Source organism: Sarcophilus harrisii, chromosome 5 (genome assembly GCF_902635505.1).
Source record: "Sarcophilus harrisii chromosome 5, mSarHar1.11, whole genome shotgun sequence".
Classification (NCBI taxonomy): domain Eukaryota; kingdom Metazoa; phylum Chordata; class Mammalia; order Dasyuromorphia; family Dasyuridae; genus Sarcophilus; species Sarcophilus harrisii.
In genome coordinates, this window is record NC_045430.1 from 106,476,793 (window position 1) to 106,501,456 (window position 24,664).

Consider the following 24,664-nt stretch of genomic DNA (forward strand, 5'->3'; position numbering starts at 1 on the left):
AACTCCCTTTTACATCCTGGTTAAAAATCTAAAGTCCTTTGTTTGGCATTTAAAGCCCTTCATTGCCTAGGCCAAACCTGCCTCTCCTACTTTATTATATATTACCCATACTCAATCCAGCCAAATTGGCCTTTCCCCTGCTAGGTGGTGACATGAATAGAGTACTGGGCCCGGAGTCAGAAAGACTGGAGTTCAAATTACTTATTAACTATGTGACCTCTGTTTGCCTCAGTTTCCTCAACTATAAAATGGGGGTAATAAAAGCATTTATCTCTACCTTCAAGGGTTGTTGAGAGGATCAAATGAGATAATATTTGTAAAACACTTAGCACAATAGGTGCTATATAAATGCTGGCAAAGAGAGTGATAATGATGGTGTTCCTTCACAACATTCCCCCCTCTATGCTTTTATACTGGCTGGAATACATTTCTTTCTTACTTCCCACTAAGGTCAAGCACCACCTGCTACATTAAACCTGATACATCATCATTTTGTTTTTGTCATTTTTCTCTTTCACTTTGTGGTTGGAGGAATTTTATCTACTGGAGTACTCCCTTCCTCTCCCCACCATGGAGGCTGAGCTTTTCCCAAGACCCTCTACCCCTATGCAGATATAAGGGTTGTTTGAGTCAACCAATCAATCAAATTACCTCATCCCATTTAAAGAGACAAGATCCTACTCTCCGATAGCTTTTTTTAGGTGAGAAAATGTCTATCTTATTCACAAGGTCTGAACAAGGCCTAGAAATTTTCAACATAAATATGGGAGATAGTAAATGGAGGGACTTGATCATACCTCGTGGGACTTGTATAAAACCAGTAAGCTCTTTTGAGATTTGTGACGATCATAGACACAATTGTTTTCTTCTTTTTTCTTTTTTTCTAATTGCTACCAAAGCATTTTCGGATCTCAATATCAGTCAGTAAGCATTTATTAAAAACCTATTATGAGCCAGGAACTACTGGGGATTGAGTTTATAGAATAAATTTCTCCCTCTCTAGCCAGCTTAGAAAAAAAATTCCCTCTGAGTACCCCTAGAGGGCAGTGGGGAGAGGTAATTTACCTGGCTCTGGGAGAATGAGGTCAGAAGTATTCATTACATTGGCTGGTATGGAGGTAGACTCCCCCCGGTTCCATTTTTTTCAGACAGATCCCTGAAGGAAAGGAATAATAGTTCCACTCAGAGGATAAAGGAGACAAAGAATCAAGCCAGAGGAAACAAAAAAGACAAAAGCTGAAAGAGACTCTGAGATAGAAAAGGAAGGAAACAGCTAGCTATTTTACCTTTTCCCTATCTTCTCACCTTCAAGTTTTCTAGCAAGAAAATTGACTATAGGGGAGAAAAGCCAGAGATTTATGTGATAACTTCATAATATATATTTGAAAGAGATATTGTACATAATAGATTTCCAGTTTCGTATGCAATTTTTTAATCATACTATGTTATGGAAATGCTTGTTTTATTTCATGAATGAAAATTAAAATTTAAAGAGAACATTGACTAATCTTGAGGTTTCTCTACTGCCCTAAACCCAATATGATTAAAAACCTAGACTCCAAAAACCTTGCTATTTCCTTTATTTCAACAGCAGGTGTCGCCTTCTGCAGGTATTTCGAAAAAAAGGAACTTGATCTAGCATAGAACTCATTTCCAGTAATTCTCCTCCTAGTCCTAGCCTGGCCCCACCTACTCTTCCATTGCCAGAGACGAATAAATTCACTTGCTGGGCCTACGGAGCACTCACGGGAAGCCTGTCTTATAGCCTGGATTTACCAGATGTGAGTTCTCTAAGGGAGGACTGGTAGGGGAGGAGTGCTTAAGGCAGTCACTTGGAAAAGAAACGGCAAAGTTCCAGAGGTAGCCCATCTTCCTAGAGGCTGTTGGAAGGCCTGGAAGTAGAAATCTCTGTGCTGCAAAATTAGGAGCAGGTAGTAATGGTCTGTCCCAGGAACTCCACTTCCCAGGCTGGCTCTTACTTCTTGTTAGCCGATATCTGTTTTGGGGGAGCCCTTTACAAGGCTATACAGTATATCTCTCTCCCTTCTGCACCATTCAGAAGCTTCACTGAAGTTAAGGCCCCTGAATCCTCTCAGCTAAACTTTGATGTCCCAGGAAAAAGCATGAAGGACATGAAGGTTCTGTAGTCTGGCTAGTGAGATTTTCACTATAATAATAATGGCTTTCTATTCTGGTATTTGCCTTCAAATTGGAAATTAGGAGAAGCGATCCATAGTTGCATAGGATTTAGAGCTAGAAATGATCTGACAAATCAAATTAGTCCGACTTTACAGATCTCTTTACAGAAAAAGAAACTGAGACCCAGAGAAGTCAAAGAATTTGCCCAAGATCACTGATCAATTAGCAAGCATCTCTTAAGTACTTATGGTGTATCAGCTGCTATGTTAAGTGCTGGAAGAAAAATACAAAAAAAAAAAAAAATTAAGGAGTTCATATTCCATCTTGGGGAGACCATAAGTATACATGTAAGCATATGCAGAATAAATACATAGTTAAATGCAAGATACTTAGAGGGAAGGGCACTAGTAACTGAAAGGATCTGGAGTGTGTTCATGTAGAAATTGGTATTTAACTTGCCTTTTGAAAGAAGTGAGGAATCCTTGGAGGTGAAGATTTTCGGCACTGAGCTAATGAAAGAGCATAGAATAAGGAGATGGAATGGAGTGTGAGATAAATTGAGAGAAAGCCAGTTTGACTAGACCATAGAATATGAGGGGAGGTGGGGGGAGGGGAAGGAGATCCTTTACAATAAGACTAGGAAGATATATTTGAGACAAGATTGTGAAAACTTTAAATGCCGTTTGGAGGAGTTTATCATCTTATTCTAGAATCAATAGGGAATTGATTAATTTAGAGCAAGGGATCTCAAACGTTTTGGTAGTCGGGTGAAATTTATAACCCTCTTTTCAGGATATTGTTTCCTCTTCACCCACCCACTCCCACCCTTATCTTTTAAATATTTTTAAAATCTTTATTATTTTTGGTTATATTTTGAGTTTCAAACTGTCTTTTTCCCTCCTTCCCAACCCTACACTAGAAAAGGCCAACATTTAACACAAATATATATGTGAAACCATATATAAGTTCTTTCTCTTGGAGGTGCTAGCATCTTCCTTCTTAGGTCCTTTGTAGTTGATTTGAATATTTATATTACTCAGAATTGCTTAATCATTCACCATTACTCTTGGAATAATATTGCTGTCACTATATACAATATTCTCTTGCTTCTGCTCATTTCACTTTGTACTATTTCAGACAAGTCTTTGCATGTTTTCCTAACATCAACCTGTTCATTTCTTATGTCATAGTAGTATTTCATCACAATCATATGCTACAATTTATTCAGTGATTCCCCAATTGATGGACATCCCCTCAATTTCCAGTTCTTTGTCATCATAAAGAGAACTGCTATAAATAAGTTTAGTACATGTAGATTCTTTTCCTTTTTCCCTGAGCAACTTGGGAAACAAACCTAAAAGTTGTATTGGTGGATCAATTTTATAACTCTTTGGACATAATTTCAGATTCCTCTCTCAAACTTTCAAATCAGTTCCCAGTTCCACCAATAGTGTGTTAATGTCCAATTTTTCCACAGTATAATGTTTGTAAATGCATGAAATATCCATAGGATTACAAAGGAAACCTATCATACTAAAATAATTATTAAAACATTTAAAAATTCATGGAAGTTAGGTCAAGAACCTCTGGTTTAGAGAGACATGTATGGAGGATAGATTGACATAGGGAGACACTTGAGCCAGAGGGACCAATTAGTTGGCCATTGCAATAGTATAGGCAAGTAGTATAATCAGGTCTTGAAATAAGGAAGAGGCTTTGTTTATAAAGAGAAGGGTTCAGATATGACATTTGTTATAAAGGTAGAAAAGGCAAGATTTGGCAATTGAGTGTCTATATCAGATGAGAGAAACTGAGGAATGGAAGCTAACCTGGTAAAAAACTTGAAAGACTGCTAGAATGATGATATCTTTAATAGGGAAAGGGAATAAGCATTTATAAAGTGCCTACTATGTGCCAGGCAACATACAAAGTGATTTATAAGATTATCTCATTTGATCCTCACAACAACCTTATGAGTTGGATATTGTTATTATCACCTTTTTACAACTGAAGAAAGATTCCTCAAAAATAGGGAAGCTTAATAGAGAGGAAGCTTTGGGAGAGAACAAATAAATAGCAGAACTAAAATTCATATGAAGATCTTCTGCCTCTAGATCCAATAATGACCTTTTCCACTAAATTATGCTGCTGCTTCTGAATCTATAAATGTTGTGAACAGCTTCATGGGCACAACTCCCTGAAGGCTAGATGGGGTCTCATAGAAACAGAGCTGGAAGAGAATTTAGGGGTCATTTCAGATTAGGAAACTGAGACACAGATGAGGTTAATTGAATGTCTGAGTCAGGATTTGATCTTCAAATCTTATTCCAAGTCCAGCCACCCAGATGCCTCAAGGATAGCCTGGCATAAGAATCCTACGATCAGAATTAGGGCATTAGATGAAACATAACAAGATTGATGGAAAAAAAAAAAAACCCACTTGTTGCAAAATAATAAAAAATAACCCTCTGAGGATTGCATTAGGAAGTGCCTGACCTCTAGTCTCTCTTGAGAAAGAGCGAGGAGACTTTTGTCAATATGTTGTTTCTTCATATCAGTATCCAGATCACAAGAAATAGGGGATTAGAAGTGGGGTATGAGTATCTCCATTTCCTTTAAGGAGTGAATTACTTCACCAGGATCAAGTACATCTAGAAAGAGCTATATTCAATGCTCCTTTTACCCTTCAAATTCTCTTTATTTTCTTATTCCTCCTGACTATAATCCAGAAGAATCTAAATTTCTTTTATAAAACAGGGATGTTTTGGGTTTTGTCTTTATACATCCAGCACCAAGAACAATGCTTAGAATGTAGGATGTGATTAATAAAGACATGATGCAAAGGACAGCAGGGCAAGGATACAAAGCCATTCCTAAATGGGAAGCTAGAACAAGGTGACATCTGTTTAAAGAGCCAATGTATAATTAACATTGGAGCCATCTCTTCAAAAGGCTTAAAAGGCATAAAGAATTACATTTCTGGTATGACTTGGTGATAATCATGGTGTGAAATGCTGTAGTTATCCATTCAATATTTTAAGCATTAGTATATTGCCCTGGCAGAAGTACTGGGTGCTATGATGAGTATAGTTCTAGAGAGAGAGATGGAGCCATGTTAAATAAAGTTATTATTTACAGGAAGTTGATTCGTGTTACTAGACTACAGAGACTAGTGTTTTTAGAGTGAACAAAGTCAATTGGATTGTGAAATACTGAAAAGGCAATTCTACATTAAAACCTGAAACAAGATCACTTATGTCACATGTGTCTTGTTCTATTTTCTACACTGGACATAGGAGAGAATAGCAAAAATATTTTGGAAACATGGTTCAGAAGTAGGAAATAAAAGACCAAAGGTTTGTAGACTAAAGGATTATATCTATCATGAATATTTTCTTTGAGAAAAAAATTGAGAACTTCTAGACAGACATCATAAACCCTTGAATAACATTGTAAAAAATTAAATTGATTATACTCTAAGAGTCAAGAAATGACAGACTAAAGATATGAGTCATTTCTAAGTCAATTATTTGTTTTTAATAATAATAGCTTTTTTTTTCAAAATACATGCAAAGATAATTTTCAACATCCACCCTCCAAAACATGCTTTCCAAATTTTCTCCCCCACCCCCAGACAGAAGGTAATTCAATATAGATTACACACGTGCCATTCTTCTAAACGTATTTCCATATATATTATGCTGAGCAAGAAAACTCAGATCAAAGGGAAAAAAATAAGAAAGAAAAGAAAAACAAGCAAACAACTACAACAATAAAGATAAAAATATTATGTTATGATCCACATTCAATCTTCATAGTACTCTCTCTAGATGCAATTGCCTCTATCATCGCTTTGAATCACTTCATTGTTGAAAAGAGGCAACTCCATCACATAATCTTATTTCTGTGTACAATTGTTCTCTTCCATTTATGCAGCTCAACCTGACATATTTAAACAACCTATTGGTGACCAAAAAAAATGGGAAATGGAATTAAAAAATAGATATCACTGTCGAATTTCACCACTTCCTAAGGAAGTTTAACTAAGTATATAGCAATCACCACAACAGAGAAACCAAAAGAGACTAGAAATAATCTTACTAAACATTCATTCTTATCAAGTGGACAAATATGGTAGTCAAGAACAATATCAAGATTTAAAGTCAGGAAATTTGGAGTTCAAATCTCATTCTTGCTATAAATGTGATCGAGGCAAATCATTAAACATTTCAGAGTTTCAGTTCCCTTTTCTGAAAAATGCCGATAATACCAGTAATTGCTTTATGAGGTTGTAGTGAGAATCAAATAACATTGTATATATGTAAGAGTTTTATAGTCTTTTAAATATAATATTTTTATTAGGATCAGATATCATTATTAGACCATAGACTTATCAATAAAATCTTCCAGAGAATAATGAACAATTATGCAAAATAACAAGATGTATAGGAATAAACAAGTTTGAAAGAAGCTTAGTTAGAGCCAGTTAAGCCATATCATCTTGAATATATTTGAATGTAATTGTAAAGAGAATAATGAACAGAATAATGAAAATGAAAATATATGTAAAAGAAAGCAACCAGTAAAGTTAAGGGCCTTGAATTAATAGCATAATAAGGATCAGTTGACTGAATGGGATGCCTTGCTTGGATAAAAGAAGAATAAGATAATATAATACCTATCATCAGGTACTCATGTTAATTTTGATTGGCCCCAGAAGGCAGAAAGAACCAGGACCAAGGGGGGAAGTTTTCAAAGAACCAAATAGAGGATTTATAGAAGGTAGAACTACTGAAAGTTACCTAAAAGTGAAATGGGTCATCTTAGGAGATTTGGGGCTCTCTTCTCCCTGGAGATAATGAAGTAAAGACCGAATGCTTCAAATGGTTGTTGGGTATATTGCAAAAGAGATTTTTGTTCAGGTACAATTTTCCCCTAACAGCCCTTCCAACTTTTGCTATCTGTGATACTGAGAAGAGAGTTTCGTAGGACTTTGGATAGATCTTCTAAAGAGAAATAAGAACAAGAATAATAATAACTAACATTTTTATAGCACTTTACTATTCTGATTTGCCTATAGTCACAAAGATATTTAGTGTCTGAGGCTGAATTTGAACTCCAATTTTCCTGACTTCAGGTCCAGGGTTTTATCCACTATGCCATCCATTTAGCTGCCTCATGTCAAGGTATAGATGGGAAAAACTCACATTGATGAGATGATAGATCCAATGAGGTACTAGGACATTGAAATCTATTGGGAGGGAAATGAATCCCTGAAGCATGTAGTCAACTCTTGATCAGATGCATTAAAATTAATCTCTAAGTGAATTCTTTGCTGCAATTGTTTTACCGAAGGCTGACTCTTCCCCAAACCTGTAAACTGAAAGAAACAAAATCATTGATTATGAATCTAAGATTGCATGATTAAGAAGGCAAGTCCACTGCTAAAGCAATCATAAAGATTGCATTTCAAATATAATTAAATGATGATTGAATTATAAATTTTTTTTAAAACATCCTGCTGTTTTTTTGAACTAATGTTCCCCTCCATTTTAGTGGATAACAGACAACTGAGATCCCATGGGGCATCAGCTCAAAAAGGGACCATAGAAATAATCCAGTTTATTTTACAAATGTGGAAACTGATCTCTTGAAAGGGAAAGTAATTCACTTACCTCAGGTCACAGAACTATTATGATAACTTCTCTTCAACTTATGCAGCTCAACCTGACATATTTAAACAACCTATTGGTGACAAAAAAATGGGAAATGGAATTAAAAAACAGATATCATTATAGAATTTTTTATTCCATTTCTTTTGATTCCATTCAGTTTTCCCACCCCACTACACTGTTTCTTCTTCAGTGACTATATTTAGTTGACTATATTATATTTATAGGGAACATTTATGATTATCACAAGATCATAGATTTAGATCTAGAAGGGACCATAGAAATCACCAAATTCAACCCTTTCATTTTACAGAGTAGGACTACCAGTTAAAGCGTTTACCCAAAGACAAGTGACAAGAAACTGAACTTAAACCTCAACTCCAAAGATGCTGCAGGACCTGGACACCTATGTCTGGTTAGGATTCAGTTGATGAGAAAATTTCTCAGAAGAGGTACTAGAAAGAACAAAGTTTATCTGCTCATTTGTTTTAAAAGAAATATTGATTGGTAGATTCTGAACCAATATTAAAATATGATATGGAAAGGAACAATGTTAGAGCATTATTAGTCTCTATGTGTAGGGTTTTTTCCTTTACAAGCTTGAATTCTTTGTTAATGTGATCCCTGTGAGAAAGTGTGTGTGTGTGTGTGAATGTGTGTATGTTGGAGTGAGAGGAAGATGGAATAAAGTAGGGGGGGGGCACAAATGATGTGCTGATTGGAATTAAAAATTTAGTTCAAAAGAGCTGATTAGAATATGTTCTGTACACCAAAGTGGGAATTTCTATGACTATTTCAGATTACAAAGGTGAAATTAGGGAAATTGAACAGAATAGTGAGAAAGGAAACTTAATGGACAGAGCTTTCTACTTTGAGGTGTCCTTGCACATTTATTTTGACACTGGTGGGAGCAGATTGAAAATAGGGAAGGATGCAATACAGTTGACTAAAGGAACTTTAAAAAAACATATTTCCATGTTTGTCATGTTGTGCAAGAAAAATCAGACCAAAAAAGACAAAAACACAAAAAATAAAAAGTATACATATAAAGGTACAAATGCTATGCTTCAATCATATTCATTCTTCATAATTGTCTCTCTGGATATGAATGGCATTTTCCATCTCAAGTTAAGGGAACATCCTAAGCACTTGATAATGTTTGGATGACTTTGGAATCAGGAGTGGGCTAGGAAGATAAAAGAATATATAGAAAGTAGACAATTATTGGCTTTTAATACTGAGCCCTTATGCCACTCCAACTAATTTCTAGATAGATGAGGTAAGTGGGCCTGGGAGAATGCTAACAAACTGCAGAGAGAGACTTAAGTGCTAAAGTATACCATGGAGTCTATTTCTATTTTCTTGAAACCAACATGAAATTGAGATTGTCCATCTTAGGTCTAAGCTATCCCTCCCTTTTTTTCTTCTCCTCCTCCCCTTTCCGGTCTCAGTCAATTGGACCCACATGATCCAATTTAGTGGAGAACTGGAATTTGTTTGAGGGAATTATCTCAATCACAGGAATTTTGCACCCTGGCAGAAGAAAATGAAGTTGTCTTTCTACACAGTCTTCTCCAACCTGGAAAATTGGACTGCCATCTTCTTCAAGGGTTTCCTGGTCTACTATCAAGTTGTGGGTAAGCATCCCTATCAAGAGGGTTATAAAGAAAGGGTGATCTTTGCTACAAAATACATTCTATGTGTAGCTAGCTATGCCTGAATCTGGAGCAAAATCAGTCAAGGACAGCAACAACGCAAAGAATACAGACTGAAGGCAAATGTAATCTCATAAGGAGAAAGGATGGTCTGTTCATAGGAAAAATCAGTTGTTGTCCCCAGAGGGTTTAAGAGGAAAATAAGCTTCAGTATTAGTAGACAATAATTGTCTACTTATGATATTCTCTTTTATCTTCCTGACCCACTCCTGATTCCAAAGACAACCAAACATCATTCACCATGGGAAAGGGATGCTAAGAATAGTAAGTCGATCCATCATGCCATTTTTAGCCAGGAGAACCAGAAGTAAAGCATGGGAACTGTAGTCACTTTGAAGAGGAAATTCAACCACTCTTTCCAAATATTGTTGAGCTGGGGCAAAATCCTGTCCAGTGGACCAGGTTAGTATACCCAATCTAAGAAATGTTGAGTTATAACTAGTTCTCAAGAAAGAGCTCAACAACTAAAGATCTGTTACAAGTTCAAAAGGCAAAGAGATCTCCCCCAGATAACCACCCCATGCTGAAAAAAAGGATAATAGAAGATTTTCAGGATGACTTAAAAGAAATTCTTTGTGGGGGAGAGGGCTAATGGAAGAGATTACAGATCTTTTTTTCCCCTATAGTCATGACTTGCAGCTCTCCCCAAAACCTGTCCTGTTGTGGTTTTGAGAATGTTACTGAGTCTGGAGAAGATACCTACCAAGATAAGATCTCTTTCCCATGCCATGAGCCATATTACAAGATAGTACCTGCCATGGACAGTAGCCACCCTTTACCTGGTAAGGAATCAGTCCCTGATTTATCCAGCCCCCCAAAATAAGAATCTTCTGTGGATATGTCTCCCTCACCTTCCAAATTCTGAACACCTTTGTTTATCTCATGTTGTCTCCTAAGAAATTTCCAACGATTCAACCCAGGGCATCTGGAAAGATAGAAAGGGAAATGGGAAGATTCCTCAGTGTTCACCTGGTAAGCAAAACCCTCAACAGCTTTATCTTTACTGCTCTCCCAACCCTCCACCCTTATCCCCACCAAGTTAACCCTCAGACACTGAATTAATATGTAGTAATTAAAAAGAGAGTTAAGGTCTGAGCTTAGCATAATGTCTAACATATAGGAAGCACTTAAATACATGTTAACTTGATTGAAGGAAAATTGACAACTTCAGGTGGCTATTTTTTGTAATCTCAAGGTAAATCCTTCTACCTTACAGAACTTTGATTTATGAGGTTTACCCGTAAAATGAGACAACGGGCTAGAATATAGCTGCTAAATGATCTCTAAGGTCTTCCTTTCTTCCCTCTGGTTCTGACATTTTTTGTATCAGTAAAAGAAAGGAAAGAAGCAAAGGAATGAAAGAGGAAGTTTGGGGAAGGAAACATAAAAAAAGGACTTGAAGTCAATCTCACTAAACATTCAAAGTATCATATAAGAATTAAAAGGGATCTTAAGGATCATCGTTTTTATAGGAACTAAGGTCACAGGGATGGGAACTGGCTTGTCCAAAGTTGCAGAGGGAGATTTGCTCAACTCCTACTGAAAAAGGCTGACCTGAGATGGAAGCCAGATAGTCTAGATTCACAGATTAGTGCAGGATCCTTAGAGACAAGATGTGTTAGAGCCAGCTGATAAGGAAACTGACTGAGAAACTTTCAGTATAAATGTTTAGACCTAGGAAATCTGCAAATGCTATCAATTAGGACTTGCTATATTGTTTTTGATGATTGTCTAGATTTAAGAAAGTGATGGAGAAAATTTTAATGATGAAAATTAAACTTTAAAATAAATAAAGACTACCCTATCATTCAGCAGAAAGAGCACTAGCATCAGAAGCCCCTGATTCAAATCCTGCTTCTGACAATCTTGTGCAACCTGAGGCAAGCTACACTCTGTCCCCATCACCACTCCCACAAAAGTTCAAACATCTAGAATGCCCTCTGGTCCACCCTCTGCTTTAGGCAATTGCCTTTCCTAGGGCAAAAATCTCCATCTCTTCTCCTACCCTCAGTTCACTAGTTTCTGCTGTGCGAGCAAAGGAATCAGATTTGAACTCAGGTCTTCTCTTTCATGCTATACACAGAGGGCTCTTCCCACAATGTGATACCTTGCCTCTATCTTCGTATAGACACAAAATGTCCTTTAGAGTGTTTTGATTGAATGCCATTGGGATTCTGTATAGGTTCTTAAGATACAGGAGCAATATTGAACAAATTTGCATAGGGTTTACAAAGGATTTTCTGTGCTATCTCATTTGATCTTTACAACTGCATTGTGAGGTAGGGGCTATTATTATCCCCACTTTACAGGGAAGGAAAAGAGAATAAGCATTTGCATAGCTTTTGCTATAAGTCAGGCATTCTGCTAAGTGTTTTACAAATATTATTGAATTTGATCCTCACAACAACTGTGAAGATAAGTGCTATTCACATACATTGTATCTAGGATATAATATGACATATTCAACATCACATACATTGTATCTAGGATATACTACGACATATTCAACATATATAGGACTGCTTGCCATCTAGGGGAGGGGGTGGAGGGTGGGAGGGAAAAATCGGAACAAAGGTGAGTGCAAGGGATAATGTAAAAAAATTACCCTGGCATGGGTTCTGTCAATAAAAAGTTATTATAATAAAAATTTTAAAAAAGAAGATAAGTGCTATTATTATCCCAATTTTACAGTTGAAGAAACTGAGGCAAACAGAGATTAAATAGTTTGCCAAGAGTCACACAATCTGTATTTATCAGAGGTGACATTTGAACCCAACACTCCATCTACTGAACCATCAGCTGCCTCCGAGTAAATTTAAGTCAGATAATTAGTGTCTAAGGCAGCATTTGAACTGAGGTCTCCCTGACTCTTTTCACTATGCCATCTAGCTGCCTAGGAGACAAAGCAGAACATAAGGTAGAGATTTCAAACTTGATGTCCGTTAGCTACAAACAGTCCAGAAAATTACAGAATATGGATCAGAACCAAATTAAATATAAATGCAAAATATTTAACAAAATAAAGAAAAATTCAATACAACACAAATTATGTTAACTTGTGGTTTTCTAAATCAATATATACCTGCAGAGATTTCTCTCTGTCTTAGTTTGACAGCACTGAATAAGGAACAAGTCTATTTCCCTAAGCTTTGCTCCCAGAGCCCCTCTATCTGCTCTTAACCCCGAAACACTCCTAAGCCTCAGTCCCTACTTTCAAAGAGGCACAAGCTGCACGATAATTGCACGGGTTTTGCAAGGGCTAATGTTGAAGAATTGTCCACACGTGTGTTTTTAAAAATAAAAAGCTTTAATTTAAAAAAAAAAAAAAAAAAAGAGGCACAAGTTTTTACTAGCATAATAACTTTTGCATATTAAGTAGCTAACCAAATTTTATTTCTAAAGCTGTTGATGCAGAGAATTCCATGAGAATTGTTCCACCTTATTCACAGTTTAAATGGTACTTGATCAGTTAGACTGGAATTTTCCAACCTCAATGTAACCAAGTCCAAAGTTCCATTAATGACTTGACCTCTGATTTTACTACTGTAAGAAATCTCATTCTTCTCTAGATCAGCATCTACTATTAAACTTGAAGCATTAAATAATTTGCCCAGGATCACATAGTTAATAAGTATTAAATATCTGAGGATGAATTTGAACTCAGGTCCCCTGACTCCAGAACCAATACTCTATCCACTGCAACCATCTAGTTGCCCCTACAACTCCTTCTAAAATGTTATTGATGTTTTGTTTTTTTAATATTACCTCTATTTCTTCCTTTATGTCTCCTCTTTCTCAAGGAGCCGTCCTTTATATTTTTTAAAATTCTCTCATTAGATGATTCAAACCAGTTTCAATTGTTTAGTGATGAAGAAAACCATCTACACCCAGAGAGGGGCCTGTGGAAACTGAGTGTGGACCACAATGCTTTCTGTGGATGCTTGCTTTCATTTTGTTTTCCTTCTCAGGTTTTTTTTTTTTTTTTTTTTTTTTTTTAAGATCGGATTTTTCTTGTGCAGCAAGATAACTGTTATATATATATATATATATATATATATATATATATATATATATATATAGGATTTAACATATATTTTAACATATTTAACATGTATTGGATTACCTGCCAGCTAGGAGAGGGGGTAAGGGGAAGGAAGGGAAAATTTGGAACAAAAGGTTTTGCAAGTGTCAATGTTGAAGAAATACCCATGCATATGTTTTATAAATAAAAAGCTTTAATAAAAAATAAAATGAGAGGGATAGATTAGAAAGAAAAAAGAAATCTAAAGCAAAATAAAAATTATCTCATTAATCTGTCCTTCCTGATATCTTTATTGGATATATTTTTTAAATTTAAAAACAAAAACAGGGGACAGGTAGGTGGCACAGTGGATAGAGCACCAGCCCTAAAGTCAGGAGGACCTTAGTTCAAATCTGTTCTCAGACACTTAACACTTCCTAGCTGTGTAACCCTGGGCAAGTCACTTAACACCAATTGCCCCAGCAAAAATAAAACAAATAAACACAAAAACAGAATAAGAAAAAAAGAAAAGCAGAAAAGGTATACAAAACAAAATGAAACAAAACAAAGGAGAACATTGTCATGTGCCCAGCAGAACATAAGGAAAGATTCAAAATATATAACAATGAATTATTAGTTTAAGAGAGTACATATATTAGTACAAGAAATTGTATTCATGAGTGTCCATCTTTTCTTTACTTCCTTGTAAATTGTTCTTTTGGTCTCTGCTGTGCACCTTTTTTTACTTTATTCTCTTTTTTCCCCCTTTCATTCCTCCCTCCTCTCCCCCAAGCAGGTTATACATAAGAAAGGATACATTTATGTATACATATAATAGATAGATATACACACTCATACACCCCACTCTCCTCCACACACACATATATATCCACACACATAGCTTTCCTAATTCTCCTGGCTGCTTTAATTCTTCTCCTTAACTTGCCTTAAGCATTACTTAACCTCCCCCCACTCATGGATTCCTCCCTTCTCTTCCTTCCACACCCTTTGCTTCCCAGGCTGCCCATCCCTCTTCCACTTATTTCTTTATAGATTTTGGAGTGTACTATACCTTCATGGTATACATGTAGTATTACCTACTTAGCATATTCCTGATGTGCATAGCTTTTTAGAACCACAAGCCCTTCTTCCCCCTCTAATGCCTCTGTGTCTATTCTTCCTCTATACCTCATTTGTATAACATTATTACTATTTTTACCTAAAACTTTGCCCCATCTTTCTTTTGATCTACCTTACTGCTTATGTCAATCTTAAACATATAGTATACATTTCCATTGTTAAAAAAAAAAAAAAAAAAAAAAATTTGTCTATGTTAAGTTATTTGAAACTGATCTTTGATATTGGCTCTTATATGTTAAATTTTCTATTGAGTTTGGATTTGATTGATAGAAAGTCCTCAAAATCTACAAGTTAATTGAATGTTCATTTTTTCTCATTCAAGATTATGGATAATTTTGCTGGATATGATATATTTGGCCACAACTCTAGTTCTTTTGATTGTCATTAGATATGATTCCAGGAAAGTGCACAGCAGAGAACTAAAGAACAGTTTACAAGAAAGTAAAGAAAAAATGGACACTCATGAATATAATTTCTTCTCCTAATATATATATACTTTCTTCACCTGGTAATTTGTTATGTCTTGAACCCCTCCCTGATGTTCTGCTGGACACATGACAATGTTCTCTTTTTTTAACTTTATTTTGTTTTGTATTATTTTTCTGTTTCTTTTTTTTTCTTACTTTATTTTTTCAAATAAAATAAATTTTAAAATATGTAAATAAATAGAGAGAGATGATTCCAGGACCTGCAGTCTTTTATTGTGGCTACAATACAACACAAGTCCTGTACAATTCTAATTGTAGCTTCAGTGTATTTGAATTGTTCTTTTGTATTGTTTTGTTTTTGCAAAATTTTAATTTTCTCTTTGATCTGGAGGTTTCAAAATTTGGCAATAATATTCCTATGTGTTTTCCACAAATGATCTTACTGAGCAGGTGATTAGTGGATTTTTTTCTTTTCTACTTTCCCCTCATGTTCTATCACTCCAAGACAATTTTTTTGAATTATTTCTTGCATTATTGTATCAAGGTTCTTTTTTTTAGGTCACAGCTTTCAAGTAGTCCAGTTATTCTTATATTTTCTTTTTTTGATCTGTTCTCCAGATCTGTTGTTTTTCTTATAAGTTATTTCATATTCTATTCTATTTTTTCATTCTTTATAATCTGTTTTGTTATTTATTGGTCTCATACCTTCACTGACTTCCCCTTTCCCAATTCTAATTTTCAAAGAGTTATTTTCATCATTGAGATTCTGTATTTCCTTTTCTAGTTGATTAACTTTTTTTCATAATCTTGTTTTTTCTTGGATAGTTTTTATTTTATTTTTAAAATTTTCCCTCTATGTCTCTCATTTGATTTTTTTTTAATTGTCTTTTGAGTTCTGTAAATTCTCTTTGGGCAGGGAGCCATTTAATATTATTCTTTGGGGTAGAAGTTGTCTTTTTTTTTTTTTCTTAACTACAGTCTCCTCCTCTGAAGATGAACCTTGGTCTTCCCTGTTCCCATAGTAAGTTTCTATGTTTGGGGTTTTTCTTCTTTACTGGTTCATAATTTAAAAACAAAAAATAATTATTAGTGTAAACATCTGTAATTGTGGGAGAGGGGGAATAGTGCCTCTAGCTTCACTTCAGCTCTTTCCTCTGACCTGGAGCCCTAACCAAGAGCTACACCCTTCTGCAAGTGCCTATAGCCAGCAATGTCTCTGTCCCCCTACCTCTGTACTTCTGGTGTACTGCTTCTTCTCACCCAAAACCCTGTCTCTGCAGCACAGCCAGGCCTGGCATTCCTAATCAGGAGAGGTTTCCTCAGTCTTCCCAGACTCAAATCCCAGACTCCACATGCAGTCTGGGAGGTGGAAATTCTTGTGGTTCCTAATGAGGCTCTGGTCAAACCCAGCTTGTTCCAAAGGCTCCCACTTGGTGTTTCGGTGGAGCTAGCCTGGAGGTGTTTGCACTTCACTTGGGTTAATTCTGGGCCTGCGGGCTTTCTTCTGATCTTCTTGAGTTGTACCAGGAGGATCCCTGTTAGGCCCCAACTCTTCTTGATTTTTCAGTCTATGTTCCTCTGAGACAGAAATTTGTTCTGTTTGGGGAGAAATCTGGAGAGCTTGAAATTTACCTGCTTATTCCTACCATCTTCCCAGAATCCTCCTTGGAGTAAAAAATTTTAAAACCCCCAAATAAAATCAATAAATGCATATATGCATAGTCCACCCCTCCAAAAAAAATCACATTGTCCATTTCTAAAAATTCATGTCTCTCACAAATTTTCTATTTCAGATTGTTCCAACATGATTGTCAGTGTCTCAAAGGGGAAGAACTGGGAGGAGGAAGTCAAGGGTGGGAGAAATATGATGCAAGAAGAAAATGCAGATGGTTTTTAAGATTTATAGATTTTTAAGAAGAATCTTTGGTAGTAAAAGATTTTACAAAGCACTAAAAGTAAGGTTGGCCCAATAGTGGTCCACAGTATGATACTTAGCTGTCACTGAACTAGCCTATGGTCCCAGACCAAGGGGGAGATCTCACATGGGACGTTTAGAAGAATATTCTTGTTTTAGGATTTTAAAAATTCTAATACAGGATGAAAAAAGTGACAAAGGGACACAGCAAGAGAATGTCAAATAGGGTAAAAGAAGAGAAGAAACCCAAATCAACCCAAGACTAAGCAGCACCATTTGATTTAAGACATTTTCAACCCCTAAAAGAATTATCCTTGATCAGATGCCTAAAATATTATTGTTAGACAATTCCTCTGTCATAAGGTCCTTTCTTTAAAAATAACAATACCCCTGAGAGGAGTAACCCAGCAATATGTCTAGACAAATGAATTGTTAATCACTTTCCTTATGAAATTGGAGAAATTCCCATATGAGTCAGATGGAAAAGATGGATACATATTGAAATGGAGAGAAAAGGTTATAAATCAATATACTTCATTATTTTGCTCAAAATTTTTCCTTCTGGACATTCAAAGGGCAAGGTTCCAATGAAGCAAGAGATAAAGGAGAATATTAGAAGAATAGGAACAGATATTGAACTTGTCATTTTATTAGCATTGGAAACTCCTGGATTTGGAAGCTCCTTCTACCAGTGTAGGTTGGCTTCCCTTTCCAATTCATAGTCTTAGAAAAATGCTTAGAGGACTGAGAGATAATGACATACATTCCAGAATATGCCAGAGGTGGCTCTTCCTGGCCTCTGAGATTAGCTTTCTTTCTGTCATACCCTGTTGTTTCTCCTAGCAAGAAAGTCAATCCCAAAATAAGCAATCAATTCTTGCTCTCTAATACTCAGTTCACTTCTCTGTGACATACATGATTTTGTCTATATTTCTTTGTTGTTTGCATTATTACTCAAGATTTACACCTATCTTAAATGGTCAAAGGATATGAACAGACAATTTTCAGATGATGAAATTGAAATCATTACCACTCATATGAAAGAGTGTTCCAAATCATTATTAATCAGAGAAATGCAAATTAAGACAACTCTGAGATACCACTACACACCTGTCAGATTGGCTAAGATGACAGGAAAAAATAATGATTGTTGGAGGGGATGCGGGAAAACTGGGACACTGATACATTGTTGGTAGAGCTGTGAACGAATCCAACCATTCTGGAGACAATCTAGAATTATGCCCAAAAAGTTATCAAACTGTGCATACCCTTTGATTCAGCAGTGTTACTACTGGGATTATATCCCAAAGAGATTATAAAGAAGGGAAAGGGACCAATATGTGCCAATATGTTTGTGGCAGCCCTGTTTGTAGGGGCTAGAAGCTGGAAACTGAGTGGATGCCCATCAATTGGAGAATGGTTGGGTAAATTGTGGTATATGAATGTTATGGAATATTATTGTTCTGTAAGAAATGACCAGCAAGATGAATACAGAGAAGCTTGGAGAGACTTACATGAACTGATGCTAAGTGAAATGAGCAGAACAAAGAGATCATTATATACGTCAACAACGATACTGTATGAAGATGTATTCTGATGGAAGTGGATTTCTTTGACAAAGAGACCTAATTCAGTTTCAATTGATCAATGATGGACAGAAGCAGCTACACCCGAAGAAAAAAACACTGGGAAATGAATGTAAACTGTTTGCATTTTTGTTTTTCTTCCCACATTATTTCTACCTTCTGAATCCAATTCTCCCTGTGCAACAAGAAAACTGTTTGGATCTGCACACATACATTGTATCTAGGATATACTAGGACATATTCAACATATATAGGACTGCTTGCCATCTAGGGGAGAGGGTGGAGGGTGGGAGGGAAAAATCGGAACAGAAGTGAGTGCAAGGGATAATGTTGTAAAAAAAATTACCCTGGCATGGATTCTGTCAATAAAAAGTTACTATAATAATAATTTAAAAAAAAAAAAGATTTATACCTATCTTAAATAGTTATTTCCCTGAACCTCATCCTTAGCAGAGGGAAGTAGCTATATGACTCTCTTTATGGTAAACAGCTTGCCACAGAAATATGTCCTTCATCCATGTACCTCGGTTATGATGATATAAATGACATTTTTTTTCCTTCTCTCTCTTGAATTCCAGTGTGTGGACAACCATCCATACCTATTGACCAGGATCAGGGGGCCCTGGATACATCCAAAGCAAAGCTGGGAAACTTTCCATGGCAGGCACTCACCATCATTTATGGACGTGGAGGAGGAGCTTTACTTGGGGATCGCTGGATCCTCACAGCTGCCCATACTATCTACCCCAAGGACAGCTTCTCCCAAAAGAACCAAACTGTGGAAGTTTTTCTAGGACACACAGACCTAGAGGAAATCATAAGGCTGGGGACTCACTCTGTCCGAAGGGTCATTGTACACCCAGACTATCGTCAAGAAGAGCCAAACAACTTTGAGGGTGACATCGCACTATTGGAATTAGAGAACAGAGTCTCCTTGAGCCCCAACATCCTTCCCATCTGTTTGCCAGACAGTGAGACTCTCTATAATAGTGGCTTGATAGGCTATGTCAGTGGCTTTGGTATGGAAAGAGGCCGACTGGTTAGCCAGCTGAAATATGTGCGACTGCCCATTGCCAAGCGAGAGGCTTGTGAGAATTGGCTTCTGGAGAAAAATAGAACTGAGGTATTTTCTTCAAACATGTTCTGTGCTGGAGATAGGACCCTAAAGCAAGATGCCTGCCAGGGGGACAGTGGAGGAGTCTTTGCTGTGTGGGACAATACTACAGAGCGCTGGATGGCCACAGGCATTGTGTCCTGGGGCATTGACTGTGGAAAAGGTTTTGGCTTCTACAGCAAGGTCCTCAATTACATGGACTGGCTCAAAGGAATAATGGAAGGGGAGGCCTGAGACTCTAAGTTTGCTCTAGTCTTGACTCAAAAATCACCATAGGTTTGAGGTTATCAAAGTGTGGTTTCAGGGAGTCCTCAAAGTCAAAACTATTTTCATAAAAATACTAAGTCATTTGAATTCTAATATGCAAATATCAATAAATATAACCTACATAAAATTATTTGAGGGTCTCAATAATTTTTAAGGTGCTAAGACCAAAAACTTTGAGAACCACTGCTATTAGGGGCGGAAAAATGACTCTTTAAATAATAATTGCTTCCCAAGCAGCATCCACATTAAAAATAACTGATATACTCAAAGGTGTAAAATAAGTTATCTTCTCTGTCTCCATCCACCTCCTGAAGTGAATAGTATTTTATAGCCACTTTCTCTCAATAGTTTGTCTGTCTACTGGTTTCTGTAATTGCCTGTGGGGCCTCCATCAAGGGCACTCCCCACATTAGAGAAGGTCACTATTTGACACAGATTTATAAATATATGTAAAACTATACTATGAGTACTTTTATTTATCAGTTCCTTTTCTGGAGGTGGATAGCATCTTCCTTCACAGTTTCTTTATAGTTCCACTTGTTCTTAACCTCTTTTTAACTTCCTATTTCATCTTAACACTGCAGAACTAAGCAATTCCCAACAACCCAAACTCCTCTTCTCTAATAAAAATTGCTAGCTGGGAAGTGAAGCCAAGATAGCGGAGAGTAGACAGGCCTTTATCTGAGCTCTTCCTGTCATCCCTCAGATCAAGCCTCTGAACTGGTTTTGGATTACAGAACCCACAAATATTTGGAGTGCAACAAATTTCCAGTAGAAAATATTTTGGAAAAACTTCAGAGAAGATTTATTTCAGGGAAACAACCAAGGGCAGGCACAATGCAGGGACCTAAGACTGGGGAGAAGCTCTTAGCCAAAATACACCAGCATTGGCTCTTCTGTCCTGGTTCAGGAGTCAGTGGATTATCGTGAGACATCCAATGCAAATACAAAAGACAAGTAGTGAGCCTCTAAACCCCAGAATAATGGGGACTTGGCCACCCCTACCCAGCATGGGAAGAAAGTCAGCAGCATCAACTTAGGACAGCATAAAGCCTCTGTTGCCTGTAAAGGAAGCTTGGGACAATCTCCACTTTGCCCTAAGAGCAGACCTCAACCTTTAAAAATTGAGAAAAAAAGCAAAAAAAGAATTCTGACCATAGATAGTTTTTATGGAGAAAGAGAAGAAAAGACCTCAAACTCTAAGAACACTAAAGGCAAATTATCTCCAGATGAACCCCCAAAAGGTGATATGAGTTGGTTCCCATATCACAAGGCTCTCTTGAAAGAATTCAAAAAGGATTTTTAAAAAGAGAAGAAAAATGGGCAAAGGGAATAAGAACTTTGCAGGAGTGTTTGGAAAAGAAAACACATAAATTATCTGAAGCAAACTCCTTTTAAAAATAGGTTTAATGAAATGGGAAAAGCATATAACTCTTTACAAAATAGATTTGACAAAATGAAAAAATCATATAACTCTTTACAAAATAGATTTGAAAAACAGAATTTGTGAAATGGAAAAAAGAATTGCTAGTTGTCCAAAGAAATCCTAATAGACTTTGGACAGAAAATGCCATCTACATCTATAAAAAGAATATCCAGTTCAAAGAGCTATGAATAAGTTAGAGTAACTGAATCACATACTGGGTGGAGGAAATAAGATATAAGATGACTGAGAATGTAGATAAGGGCTTTATATTGATCATGGAGGTGATGAGGAGTTCTAGCTGCTAGGAGAGGGACAAATGGAGCTCATCGAGTGGGTTAAGGATTTCACATGGGAGTGAAATGATTAGAGTTCTACTTTAGAAAACTCACCAGTCAAAGTGAAACTCAAATTTGTCTTAGAAATGGAAAATGAATATGGTGGTAGGAACTGAATATTCCCATTAAATATGTGAATAAAGAATAATATATGATATGATTATACCTAATGATGTTCAATAAACCAGCTGGAGCAGGTGCATATGCTTTATCCTCAAAAGCCAGTCACAACTAAGATGCTACAGCTAATTTTACTTATTGGAAAAAATATAATTTTTAATGTATCTGAATGTTAGACTAAAGATTGCAATTTTAACTTTTAATTTGCATTAATTCTTTTAGCAATATTTGAAAGAGAACTTAGTTCTGAGATCTCAGAACTCAGTGTTAACCTAAAGAATTATTGTAATCTTTGCCATGATTTCAGTGATTAGGAAAGGAAATGGCTTTTCTTTTTAAAAAGAAAGAAATGTAGCAATCCATGAAGTATAAATGCATTTTAAGAAAACTTTATACATAGCATGAGACTATTTTAACTAATTCGAAATTGATTCAATTCTACTATATACAGCACCAAAAGCAACAATCAATAGGGAGAAAAATACTAGCTTCCACATACATCTAACATGCAGTTTTCTTTGCTGTTGTTCAGCCATGTTTAACTCTTCATAATCCTGTAGAATTGTCCATTGCAAAGATACTATAGTAAATTTTCATTTTCTTCTTCAAGATGTCCCTTTTTATATATGAGGAATTGACATCAATAGTAATTAAGTAGTAAGCATCTGCTGTTGGATTTGAACTCAGATATTTCTGATTCCAGGGACAGGGGTCTATCCACTGCATCACCTACCTGCCTCTTTCCCCTCTTGGAAAAAAATTTGTAAAATTCAGTTCACAAACTTAGCCTAACCCTGAGCTGAATCTTTACAAAGTACTAAGGAGGATAAATCATCATACAAAGGATCCACAACAAGAAAAGTTACATACCACATATATTTTTGAGCTGCCATGAGAATGTTTATGTTTAAGACTTGATGATGCACTAGTATACTCATCTACTCAGGACTAAGAGAAGTCCCAAGAAAATGACTATTCTTTACTCAACATCTCCCCATGATTGTCTATCCACATATACTACAGTATAATCTGCTATTTCACTACCCAACTACTTCCAGTAAACTTGAATTTTGCTTCAACCATTAGGAAGTCAATGGTTAATTAGAATCAGATAAAAATATAAATTTTGGTAAAACTCAACCTAAATGATAGTAAATTTCTTATTGGAAACTCAGAGCAATTGTTAACTAAATTCATAATCTTTTGTTTAAAATAAACTTACTAAAGCTAAAAAAGGAATAAGGCATGTGGACCTTTAGACCATTTAGGCTTAAGATGAAGCCTTAAAAAGAGTGTTACATTTGTCTCTCTCCTAGCAGCTAGTTTATAGAAGGTACATTTCATAAAGTTCCCCAAATGAATGGAATCCCTAGGTCATAGAATATTAATCAGAAGCTATCAAGACTAACTTGTACATGAAACCTCTTCAACATCCAACATTGTCATCCAATCTTTGTTTAAACACTTCCAAGGATGGGAAAACTATGATTTCCAGAGTGAGCTCATTCAACTTTAGACACCTGGAATTTAAGCTTAAATCTCCACAACTTCGAATTAGTGCTACTTGTTCTGCCCCCAGGGATCAGGTTAAAAAGACTCTATAGCATCTTGAAGTTAGGAATGTTTTGTTTGAGCATAGGTTTGAAGGGAGCTTTTTTTAAAAAATAATAAGCATTATTTATCTAAAACCTTCAACAAGCATTATTTGTAATGGAGAGAAGCTAGATGCATTCCCAGTAAGATCAGGAGTGAAACAAGGATGCCCATTATCACCACTATTATTCAACATTGTATTAGAAATGTTGACTTTCCTAGCTGTGTGATCCTGGGCAAGTCACTTAATCCCAATTGCCTTAGGGGGAAAAAAAAAAAAAAGAAATGTTGGTTTTCCAATTCCAATAATCTTGCGATGAAGAGAGCCATCTACACCCAGAGAGAGGACTGTAGGAACTGAATGTGGATCACTTCATAACATTCACATTCACATTGTTGTTATTCACTTTCATTTTGTTTTCTTACTCATTTACTTTCTTTTTTTGATCTGATTTCTCTTGTGCAGCAAGAGAATCGTATAAATATATTTATACATATTGATTTAACATATATTTTAACATGTTTAACATATATTGAATTGCTTGTCATCTAGGGGAGGAGGTGGGGGAAAGGAGGAGGAAATCTGAAACACAAGACTATTTAAGGGTCAGTGTTGCCAAATTATCTATGCATATGTATTGAAAATAAAAAGCTTTTTAAAAAATAAAAACAAAAAAAAGAAATGTTGATTTTAGTGATAAGAAAAGAAAAAGAAATTAAAGGAATTAGAATACGCAATGAGGAAAGAAAACTATCATTCTTTATAGATGATATGATGATATACTTAAAAGAATCTTTTAAAAAATCATTCAAAAACCTACTGGAAACAACAAAGAGCTTTAGCAAAGTTGTAGGATATAAAATAAACCCACACAAATCATCAGCATTTCTATATATTATTGACAAAGCCCATTAGTAAGAGATAGAAAGAGAAACTGCATTAAAAGTTACTAAAGAAAAAATAAAATACTTGGGAGTCTACCTGCCAAGACAAACCCAAGAACTATATGAACACAATTATAAAACACTTCTCACACAAATAAAGTCAAATTTAAACAATTAGAAAAATATCAATCGCTTATGGGTAGGCTGAGGTAATATAATAAAAATGACGATTCTGCCTAAATTGATCTACTTGTTCAGTGCTATACAAATCAAACTGCCAAAAAATTATTTTATAGAACTAGAAAAAA

General features: G+C 35.9%; 2 protein-coding genes across 4 annotated transcripts in view; one reads left to right on the plus strand and one right to left on the minus strand.

Annotated features, from left to right (window-relative positions):
- The window catches only part of CLSTN3 (calsyntenin 3), an 80,094-nt gene extending 69,643 nt beyond the window's left edge, over positions 1 to 10,451 (minus strand). Inside the window, exons 1-3 of the mRNA XM_031938243.1 lie at positions 10,378 to 10,451; positions 7,815 to 7,884; positions 7,347 to 7,519 (exon numbers count right to left, since the gene is read on the minus strand). The gene's annotated coding sequence lies outside the window, so the exon portion shown is untranslated. The remainder of the gene's footprint in view (positions 1 to 7,346; positions 7,520 to 7,814; positions 7,885 to 10,377) is intronic.
- On the plus strand, positions 1,669 to 20,446 carry C1RL (complement C1r subcomponent like). 3 transcript variants are annotated; one of them, XM_023504531.2, is made up of 6 exons: positions 1,670 to 1,781; positions 8,125 to 8,263; positions 9,263 to 9,448; positions 10,153 to 10,308; positions 10,424 to 10,498; positions 19,195 to 20,445. In XM_023504531.2, exons 3-6 carry the CDS (start codon positions 9,358 to 9,360, stop codon positions 19,962 to 19,964), a joined length of 1,092 nt encoding a protein of 363 aa, XP_023360299.1. In that variant the 5' UTR covers positions 1,670 to 1,781; positions 8,125 to 8,263; positions 9,263 to 9,357; the 3' UTR covers positions 19,965 to 20,445. The 3 variants fall into 3 exon arrangements, with proteins under 3 accessions (XP_003771308.2, XP_023360299.1, XP_023360298.1); XM_003771260.4 differs by lacking the exon at positions 8,125 to 8,263 and having other exon boundaries at positions 1,669 to 1,781; positions 9,333 to 9,448; positions 19,195 to 20,446; XM_023504530.2 differs by lacking the exon at positions 8,125 to 8,263.
- The last annotated feature ends 4,218 nt before the right edge of the window (positions 20,447 to 24,664 follow it).